Source organism: Fusarium mangiferae (genome assembly GCF_900044065.1).
Source record: "Fusarium mangiferae strain MRC7560 genome assembly, contig: FMAN_scaffold005, whole genome shotgun sequence".
In the NCBI taxonomy this organism is placed as follows: domain Eukaryota; kingdom Fungi; phylum Ascomycota; class Sordariomycetes; order Hypocreales; family Nectriaceae; genus Fusarium; species Fusarium mangiferae.
In genome coordinates this window covers 2,484,252-2,495,189 of record NW_024573925.1, presented here as the reverse complement: position 1 = coordinate 2,495,189, position 10,938 = coordinate 2,484,252, and the positions used below count along the sequence as shown (strand labels likewise).

The following is a 10,938-nucleotide window of genomic DNA, read 5'->3' as shown; positions in this document are numbered from 1 at the left end:
ATCTTCTTGTTACTCCGTAAGCAGAAAGAACCTGACTACCTTAGGCAAGGCGATGCATGCGTCTGCAGAACTGGTTCGCTCGCCCCTTGCACGCACTAAAACGCCCGGCTGCTGACTTCGTGTCAGCAAGTGAACAGCCCTTGGCAATCTATTGCTGCTGACCTTGGTCCATCTGAGATAACAGGTGCTGCTTATTATTGTCAACTTTCCTCGCCAGCCCCCTGTCGCGAAACTTCATTTGGAGGTGGCACCTGTGGCGTTGGCGACTTCTCGCGATGCAACCATGGCCAAAAGCTTGGCCAAGAAGACAGTTCAAACTTCAACGGTCATGGATCCTCGCCTCTACTGAATCGCAGAGCAGGTTGGTTGAAAATGAGTGAACTCACCGTTGCTCTACTGTGTGTAGAATCAACTAGATGTGCATTTATTAGACCACGGCAGACTAGATGGCTAATCGCGAGATTCTGTAAAATCAAATCGGTACGCTGGCCGACCCTGAAAAAGGCCGACAGTGGGGGTCAGGTTGCTATTCTCAGATTGATGTTGACGTTGACGTTGTCTTGGATCGGATCGGCATACAAGGCTTCGCAACCAACGTTACAGAATGAAGCAGTGTCCATCAATCTCCAACAGTTTTACTTGGTACAATTCTCCGTTATGAATGTCCACAGTCACAATAAACCATTTGACACCCGAGGAAAAGAAATAATTGGAGTAGACCCTGAGGACGCGTGGCGAGAGGACCCTCGCCCATCGTGTGTCCCTGTCCTTCGACTGGACGGAAGGGGGCGTGGCTGGGGGAGAGAATCGGGGTTTGCGTAGATAACATTCACCGACTCATGTCTTTAGTCTGATTGCTCAGCAAAAGATTCTAAACCGACGACATCGATCTATGTCGCAAGAAAGGGATTGTTTCAACGGCTTGTCGTCGATTCAGAGCTAATTTACTACTGTATAATTGGAGTGACGACTTTTCGGAAAGGGTCGAAATGAGATGCCAACAAGCATAAAAGAGGAGGGTCGCTCTCGGCACTCATTTGCCAGTGAGACATGCCTTGAGCCCATTGACTTCCAGGCTGGTCTCTAGCTGGAGATCTCAGCATAGAGGTAGGTACACACGGCTGACGTCGCAGTGTGACAGGGACAGTTCCGAGTTCTATGCTTGATGCCTCTTCTAGGACGCAAAGCAAGAGCCGCGCCGGTGATGGGTTTGTCGATTGACAGGCGGCTGAGTCCATGGTCTCGAATCAGACGCCGATCAGGAGTTGCAGGACGCGCAACCACCGCCAGAGGCAAGCATGGCAATGTTTGAGCTCAGAAGGTTCATGATTGACAAAGTGCGCCATAATCAGCCACGAGAGCCTCTCCCTTCTCTAACAATAGGGGCGGACTGGCCCTCGCTCGGAGACCCACGGGCCCATGTTCCATGGAGCCCCCAGTGCGCGTTCTAATCTTTCTGATTGGGATGGAGGCGACAGAACGTTGCTGGGATATGGCGCAATGACAGGGGATGCAAGGCTTGGGTCAAGCAAGGACTCAAGGCTTAGCTGGAAGTGATTGCCATTGACTGTTCCTGACAACCATTGTCCTGCCCTCTCGTCGGTAGAGAATACGGAACGACTAGCGAGGCATCAGAAGCCCGTCTCCAGGACAGCGGTAGCGATGGCGGCAGTAGAGCTGGCGATGACATTGTCATGTCCATAGCAATAACGGCCCTGTTGATTGTTTACAACGTAGAGCTGCAACGGATTGGTTCCCAAGGCCATCGATAGTACTGTATGTCAGATCAGCGGGGACTTGCCAAAATCCAAATTGCTCAGCCAATTGAGTATCAGATAAGCCCCGAAGGCTTTTGATTTCGATCGTTGGTTGGATATTTGAAGGATACAGTGTTTCTCATTGGACATCTGTCCCCACCCCCGGCAACACCGTCTAATAGAGCGTCAAGGGAAAAGGCCTTGTTCAAGGTGTTGATTCGGCAAAATCTAGGTAGGTACCTTTTGGTGCTGAATGCGAGCTGAAGAAGTTGCCAGTGAACCACTTATTGCCGTTTCTGGGGCTTTTGGTATCCAGTCTCTAAAGCTTGAATGGAGCCTTGTTCCAGTCCAAATTCTTCGATGTTCTCCAAATGCCTGACGTTGACCCAAGTTCCCTGGGCCCCTTGTCAGTAGCGAGACTTGGCTTTTTTTGGAAGTGTGTACAAGCTTCCCTGCAGGCCTAGGTGGTCTCGAAACTGAAGATGAAGACACCTTACATGTACTGTCCGACATTCACTGTGCAGCGTAGGTACAGTTTGCGCATCCCCAAAAATCCTAGGGTCTCTGATATCAGTGGGTTATTTCCTTCCTCTTTCTTTTGAGCCCCGAGTCTCTGCCACAGGTCTCTCCTCGTGAGCTCTCAACACTGCCACCTACTTGTGATCCGTCGAACGCTGTTTTGGATGGGCGCTCTTTACATCAGCTATAAACATCCTGTTTGCAGTCGTGCGTCCCGGGCTCTCCGGGGCATAGGTGAAGTTCTTGAGCGCCTAGGCGACGACAGCCACCAGATGCAGGTCTAAATTAGAGAGGCCTTCAGTCAAGAAGATGGGTGCAAATAACACAGTACAATGTGCATCTACAGCACATACGTACCTCAGGTAGGTATGAGATAGAAAGTAAATGTCACCTACAGAAGACTGTCCCTGCTCCCTACTGTAAAAATGAGGTTCCATAGGTAGGTAGCCATACCCCTTCCACTATCCATCCTTCCCGGTCCCTTTAGCGGAGCCCCGTACCTAGCGGGCCCCATCCGTAGGTACATCCGAGCTGTACTGTGCAGTAGGTAGAGACCTGCCCCGAGTGCTTTCCTCCCTCGTCCCCCTATCGCCCTTTGCAAGGTCCTGGATAGCAACCCCTTGTCCCGTGTCCATAATCCCCTGCTCTCGCCTCTCCTCTCCTGGCCTGGTCTGGCTTCGCTTTTTTTTTTCTCCCTCCTATCTCTTCTTGGTCAACTTCTTTTCTCTTACTCCCCCCTCCTTTCTTTTCCCCCTCGTCAACGCCTTCGCTCATCGCTCGGCCTGTTCGTCACTCTCCTCGACGCCCTCTTCTTCTAATCGCAAATTCGACAAGCACCGTTCCCGTGTTGCTTCAATCGCTTGCGTCGCGCCGTGCGATTGTGCTGTTCAGCCTCACCTCCTTTGATCTCACTGCCGTCGTCTGATGACGAGGTAGTCTTTTCACCTGCTCATCCTCCGCCCTTTATCGGATAATATCTTTCGTCGACTTACCTTCCAGGATATCTCGACGACTGCCAGTCGTTACTTTCACCTGCAACCTGTTGAAATAAAACCTTCGATGTCGGCCGGCTCCACTACGACTTTCGCTCCGCATACAAGTTAATTTTCGCCATCACCTGTCTCAACCAGTAAATCTTACCATCCCACGCACCCGCTGTACAAACTCCTGCGAACCGACAACCCCTCGGCCTAAGCGTGCCATACTCTTCAGCCTAGTATGCAGCGGCGCCATTCAGTCACCATGGCCGCCCGCAACAACAATAATTCGCGAGGCCCATCGGGCAGGAAGATCGATCCTCTTCTCCCCTATTCCATCATTTCAGAAAAAACGAAGAAACCCAGACTTCGTATGCGATCACTTCTGGGCCCCTGCCATGCCCGAAGGGTGTTGACCTGGCTTTTTGGCGTGGCTGTGCTCATCACCCTGGTTTTTGTAAAATCCCGAAATTCTGGCTACAGTGTTGGAAAAATGAGCGGCACCAAGACTCAGCAACCCATTGCGACCGCCACCGTCTTGAACACACACGGCGAAACTGTTGTAATGCTCACCGGTGATATGGATGGTGATGGAAAGCTCGAAACCGTTCCTGAAAACGAATATGTTACTGCTGATGAAAAGAAAGAAGTTGCTGCGCAACTTGAGAAGATGCCTTGGTTGAGATTTCCTCAGTACGTTGAACAGTCTAGTTTAATACTTTTACTAACTATGTATTCAGCCTCGACGGGTACTTCCACGGTCTTCGGACTATTGTCAGCAAAGCCAACCTTGTTCCCGAATATCCCAATATTACTGATAAGGCTCCGATGCCCTCTCCCACTATGAGCGATCATGTGCCTAAGCCTCAGAAGTACATTCCTTACGACCATGGCAGTGATGTCAAGACCTGCTATCTCGATTCCAAGAAAACGGTGCCTGCTCCTGATCTGTATGCTTACAATGGTGTTCCTCAGCACATGCCGGATCCCGCCATCGGTTCGTACAAGCTCCTCGGACTCAGGGACGACGTCTGTTTCGATCGTTTCAGTCGGTATGGACCTTACGGCCTAGGTTATAGCAGAGCCCAGGGTGGTCTAGATACTGGCTTGGACACCGAGGCGTCTGGTAACGAGCATGTTTGGACAGAGACTGGGAAAATCAACTACATCGATGTCAACTGGGCAGATGCACAGGAAGATTGCTACAAGGCCAATAAGCATAGATTCAAGCAGGTCAACCCTGACACTCAGGAACTCTCGGAGACAAGCGACAAGAAGGGACGCATTGCTGTCGTCGTTCGAACATACACCGGCTTCAAGTGGACTGAACTAGCTGTGCTGAACTTCCGGGCGCTCATCAGCGAGCTATCCTTGCGATCAGGTGGTGAATACCAGGTTCACTTTCTGATGCAGGTGCGAAACATTGATGAGCCCATCTGGTCTGATAGGTGGACTGTACAGCGTATCATCAATGACAACGTCCCTGCTGAGTTCCGAGGCCTAGTATCGCTCTGGAGTGAGCCTCAAATGAGACTCATGTACCCCGGACGATTTGGCGAGACGATCGAGAACCCCAGTGGTGCCGATATCCACGGCATCTACCGTAGCGCCCACTTCCCCCTCCAAGTTTTCGCTATGCAACACCCCGAGTATGAACACTACTGGAACTGGGAGATGGATATGCGATATCTGGGCAGCTACTACGAATTCTTTGACCGCCTAGGCAAGTGGGCCAAGGAGCAGCCTCGAACCCTTCTCTGGGAACGCAGCGCTCGCTACTATATTCCTCCCTACCATGGCACTTGGGAGAACTTTTCTCAAACTGTGCAGCAAGACACTCTGGCCTCAGGTCGCGCTCCCATCTTCGGCCCGCTATCGTTCGAGGGCAAGGAACAGCTACGACATGATGAGTGGGGTCAGTCGATGATGCCCCCTTCATGCAGTTCTGATGCTCCCGATCGATCCAAATGTGGCGTTGGTGAAGAGGCTGATATTATCACTCTTAACCCACTGTTCGACACTGAGCAATCTGGCTGGGTCTTCTCGGATGATGCTACAGGTTACAAGGCTCCTCCTCCGCGACGATGCGCCATCATTACTGCATCGCGTCTCAGCCGACGTCTGCTGATGTCCATGCATGAAGAGGTTTGGCGATACCACCATACCATGTTCTCCGAGATGTTCCCTCCAACGGTTGCTCTGCATCATGGTATGAAGGGAGTGTACGCCCCACACCCAATTTTCCTCGACCGAGCCTGGTACCCTTTCAGTGAAATTGATGCAGCCTTCAACGCTGGTCGTGATCACTCGACATCTGGTCCTGGCAGTCCCTTTGACCAACTCAACGAGCATAATCACAAGGGCACCAGTTGGTACTTTAACAGCGAGTTCGCTGGTCTGATGTGGCGCCGATGGTTGGGCTATGCCCAGCTAGATGGCCGTGGCAAGCATGGAGGTCGTGCCAATGAGGGACGGGAGAGAGGTGGCAAGACAGAAGAGATGAACGAGAACAGCAGCGGCCGGTTGTGTCTGCGTGGTATGCTGGTGCATCCCATCAAGTTTGAACATCCTTCAGAGAAACCTTGAGTCTAGGGACGCGAGACCGAGTCCCTCTTCAACCTTGTCGCCGTCATGAGCAAGGCGACGCTACATGTCCTCCCTCTACCAGCGCACACGACAGACATCACCACGCACATATGCATTTGCAGGAGCATCTGTACAAATATACCCACGACTACTGAATGGCAAGACATCCGATTCCTAGTACCACCATGACGATGAGGGAGATGACGCGATTTCTATGCATCCATTTTATCCAGTTCCTTCCTTCGTCCGGCTTGCATTCCGTTTACGGACCCAGCGAACTTGTCCTAGAACTACCTAGACACTTTATTATTTGAACCTTATCATACCTTACTTATTTCTTCACTTCCAATGTTTGGGTATTCTCTCGGCCAACGGTTTCCAGAACATGGTCCTAATTCGCCCCTCTCGTCTTGGCTGGGAATCATTCGAGGTTGTCTGCATCTTTGAAACCCAAAATTCTCTGTTTTCAACTTGTCTGTTAATTCTCTGTTCTTTTTATTTACTTTAGTTTTGTCACTCAATCAGTGTGGCATGTCGTTTCTGGGTACGAGGCATCCAGGACCAAACGCGGAAGGGTTCTCCGCGCATGCTACGGGGCGTTCTGGACCGGGGGATTTTGGGAAGACAAATGTGAACATGGTGCGACTTGTATAGATTCAATCTAGTATTAGAGGTGGCAGTTTGGTGTGAAATTCTAACTGGGTTTGAAACCAACCTTTTGGTTTGATTGTTGGTACTCGTAATATAGGCCAGACGTTGCTCAACAGACGACATCCGAAGTAAACTTAACTTGTCTCAGTTTGGGTGGCGGTTGGTTCCACGATAGAGCCACATGTCTTTCCCCCTGCTTAGAGGCATTTAACAACGAATCTAGGTGCCTCATGTGCTGCGTCCTCAAGTCAACTTCGGGCAAATGTAAATTCGCTACAAAATACAGAGAAATGGTCAGAGATCAGGGGCCAAACTTTACACGTGAGCTGTTTCGACACCGTAAGGTATGTGGTAACCCACACTATCCATTGGATTCTTAGGACAGCTTTGTTAGTAGAGGTAAGGTACCTAGGTAAGCAACAGTCATCGATCCGTTTCCACATAGTCCGTTTGATTTCGACGTGAGTTTATGAACCGTCATATCACTTGAAGCTATATTTGCCCCGTAAGTATCAGTAGCGAAAGGGAGGCGTCTCTTGTCCTAGCTCATTCGTGGTTCAGATCTTGCAAGAAGGTGATGGGATGTTGTTTGCGCAAATCATTCTGACACATAGATTCATCTCGAGGAACAGTATCCTCTTGGAATGCAAGAGGTGTAGAAGGAGAGTCATTGAGGGCATATTATCTGTTCATAATTCGAAAGTCCCTACTATAAGCTAAGCCATCATCCATTCAATTGAGAGCGCCTTCTTCCAACTAACCGGTCTCCATGTCCCAACTCAGAATGACACCAAAATATCAATCTAAAAGAACCAAATGCCAGGTCCAGGCTGGCCGTCAATATAGTATAGAGCAATATGCGCTCGCCATTTCGTGCGTTGCCGGGGAATTCCTTGCCCCGTCACTCACATTCAACTTCGTTCAACGACAAAGGGCTGTTGAACGATTCAGACGAGCAGGCAAAGGCGCATCACGAAGACTTGCTTAACCCAAAAGTACCATCTTCAAGAGGCAAAGACAAGAGAACACAGTTATCCTCGAGGTATCAAAATCCCTTGACGCCTTCAACACTCAAAACCCCACCAACGCCATGACGCCCAAATGCAAGTTCCCGAGTTACGGCAAGACTGAATAACTCAAGCGAGTGTCGCTAAGTATACGAGCGATATGGGTTGCTCGTCATCTCTGCTGCTGTCTCCCAAATCGTATATGAGGTTGCTGAGGATCAGAAACCCTGGATAATACCAGGCTCTCCTCGAAACATCTTACTTCCTCAGAACGGCATCATAAATGCTGACCACGGCAGTGACAGCGGTACCGGTCAGGATACCCTTATAGCCGCCATAGATGGCGTTCTCGAGGCGCATTATAGACAGGTCATTCAGAAGACCGCCAAAATTAACGCCTTGCCCGTAAACAACGAATGAAACCAAGGCTTTGACGATGCTGAAAGTCAAGGGATCGACAACATAGTCCGCATGGCTTGGGCGAGGGCGTCCGCGTGAAGGTGGGGGGCTTGTCGCGCTCAGGTTGAAGAAGTAACCAGCAAAGGAGGGGATGATGACGCTGGTCAGTATCCAAGTCAAGGCTGGAGACCAAAAGCTAGACGTCAGAAGAAGGAACATATCGGGAACATAGACAGGGTAGTCCGATGTACCGAGTGTGCTGATGGCGGGAATTGTAAACGCGTAAACATTGCTCAGAATTTCGCGTCGAACGTTCCAAAGCTCCCAGCCCGCGACACAGAATAGGATGCTGGTGACGGTACTGAGAGTGTCGCGAGTCGCATGACTGACCTCGGTGATCCCACTCTCCTCGTAAAGTGACGAGACGCGCTGGCGCACAATACTAGTGGAGCGATCAACAGCGAGAGCAACATCAGCGGGGGTGGCTGGAAGCGCGATGCGCGATGCGACCTCGGACAGAGCGCGACCAGGAGTCTCGACGAGCGCTGTCGATGGAGCTTGGGGAGATGAGGCATCGTCGCTTCTACGGTTCAGAAATCATCATGTTAGCTTAGTTGCTCCAATCGCGACGCGCGATGCATTATTTGTATCGTCGCGCGCGCCCAATTCAGAAGAAGCGCAAAACGCGCCATAGACTCTTGTATGACTGGAGGTCACTCACTCGGGGGTTACTTCTTCCACGGCCTTGGAAGGTCGTCTTCGGACTACCTTCAGAGCATCTTCACGGTACACTTCTTTCTTGACAGGAGATCCTTGGGCCTTAGAGCGACTGTTGAAGTAGCCAGCGAGCTCGGGGTTGGCTAGAAAGCGCGTCGAGTTCTCAGTGAGGAAGTTATCAAGAGCCACACCAAGGTCGTCTTTCTTGTAGCCGTCGATACTGTATGTTCGTGTCAGCACAAGAGTGTTTCATTGATCGCATGGAGGGGTCATGATGGTAGAGTGGGCGCGTCGCGAAAGCGCTTGGACAAGCTTGGGCGCAGAATAAGAACAAAGAAAGGTGATGCGGGCAATATTGGAGAACGGGTGGTGCGCGCGCAAATGGCACGTATATCAGTAGATCGGGGTGAAGTAAACATACTCTGACAGACCAACAGACTCGGCAAGATTCTCGAGTTCGCCCTTCTTCTTGGTCTTGAGCCAAGAGTTGTATCTGTGGTTGGACATGTTGGAGGATAGGTTGAAAGCGAATGCGCATAAAGCGAATTTCAGCAATTGACGGGGCGTCGCAAGTGAAAGTACAATATGTATACGGAGTGGGAGAGTGGGCCACGGCCAGAAGGAGAAAATGAAGCTGGTGATGGTGATGAAGAACAGAGGCACAAGCTCGAATGTGTTGTTTGGGGGGGTCCACGTTGGATGGGGGACGGCTGATGGCTGACGGCTGATGGGCTGGTGAAGAACGGAAGGGCCCGTGTCAACAATGAGCGGCGGGTCCGGTCCCTTGTTTATGTTTTTTTTTTTACTCCCGTGTCTTCTCCTTCGATCTGATGGTCATGCCCCGCAGAAAGGTGTGTATGGTTTGGTTGTGAGAGAAGCGCCCAATAAAAGGGCGAGAAAATTGAAGCTCCTGGGGACTTCCACCTAGGAAATAGGTATCAGTGCCATTCAATTGCAACTCGGGCCAGGGCTCTCTTGCGCCAAAAAAAAAAAATGACCTCATTATTCATCCCCAGCAATATATCTTGAAGGAGCTTGCACCTACGTGCTCCATCCGTAGTGGGGAGCTTTCTATTCAATCCAATATGATGGCAATATCTACCACAATCGATATTGTCAAGATGTCAAATTTGGTCCTTTGGCAGATGCCATTATAAACTACTAACGTAGTCATGCAGGCATTAAACATAACAGTCGACTGTTGACAGTCAAAAGATGGAAACAACTCAAAAACACACTTATTCATGGATCCAAATATGCCGGAAGTAGTAGTATATATTCCCTTCCCGAGCCTTACAGAGAGCTTGGCTACCAGGTAGTAAATGCGAATGCCAGAACTGTACCTTGAGCGAAGTGGTGTAGTCCAATCAACACAGCTTGGAACCGCTCCAGTCATGAGTTTACCATGTATTATACAAACACTATAGGAACACTTCCATTGGCTGTCGTGACTCTAAATTCAGCTCGCAAGTTTTTCTCGTCCTCTCTTGAACAGCCTGACCGGCATATGTCATCACTGATTTGAGTGTTAGCACTGAAGTTGCACCCTACATCTTCTTTCTGCTGCTCGGGTGGGTTTGGTGTAGACTTCGCGCCGTGTCTCTCGACCCATTTGCTCATCACTCGCTCAATCATCTGTAGCCAACTCCAGGATGTGGTCCTTGAACAAAACCGCAAACGTAGCAATGATTTCTTCCTGGGAAATCCGTCGGCCGAGGCATGATCTTGGCCATCACTAAAAGGAGATGAACGAGTCTGCCTCTGGCTAAAAAAGACGTGTGCCTGTAGCAGGGCTCCCAAATTCCTCATCCCGGTGCTGGCACCCTCTGACTCTGTTGATCTTGCTGTTGACTCCTGGCTCTTTCGATACCGCCGCTCTGCGACCCAGCGTTGATGTCATCCTCGCCGTCGTCAATCAGGCTGAGCCGTCCCGGCCACCACTGTGGATTACGGTACGACGATACGGCACCTGACGATATGAATGTCTTGCTCAGGACAAATGACTCTTGTCGTCGACAGTGACGGTCCGACCCTGTTTTGAAACCACTTCTACGGGAGTTTCGAAAACCGCAGGTGTCATTCTCAGGGTTTCTTTAATGCAAACACCCAACATGCTGGCCATGTTGGGGTTGATCGGGTTTTCATAGTCGTACAATGATGGTCACCATCACCACATATCTCGTCAATGGTACCATGAAGACTCCTTTGCGATACTGCGCTGTCTGCCATGTCCAACAAGATAAATTGAAGCACGCCTGCCGAGGTCTCATGTCCTGCAGCTAGCATAACAAAGGTGTTTCCACGGACATCATCCTGTGATGGTGT

General features: G+C 50.4%; 2 protein-coding genes across 2 annotated transcripts; one reads left to right on the top strand and one right to left on the bottom strand.

Annotated features, from left to right (window-relative positions):
- Positions 1–3,518: 3,518 nt before the first annotated feature.
- FMAN_07723 (uncharacterized protein) lies at positions 3,519–5,839 on the top strand (the record flags this gene model as incomplete). Its single annotated transcript, XM_041831381.1, has 2 exons — positions 3,519–3,946; positions 3,994–5,839. 2 exons carry the CDS (start codon positions 3,519–3,521, stop codon positions 5,837–5,839), a joined length of 2,274 nt encoding a protein of 757 aa, XP_041681950.1.
- Positions 5,840–7,755: 1,916 nt separating this feature from the next.
- FMAN_07722 (uncharacterized protein) lies at positions 7,756–9,120 on the bottom strand (the record flags this gene model as incomplete). The annotated part of the gene is made up of 3 exons (XM_041831380.1): positions 7,756–8,479; positions 8,618–8,833; positions 9,035–9,120. 3 exons carry the CDS (start codon positions 9,118–9,120, stop codon positions 7,756–7,758), a joined length of 1,026 nt encoding a protein of 341 aa, XP_041681949.1.
- Between the last annotated feature and the right edge of the window lie 1,818 nt (positions 9,121–10,938).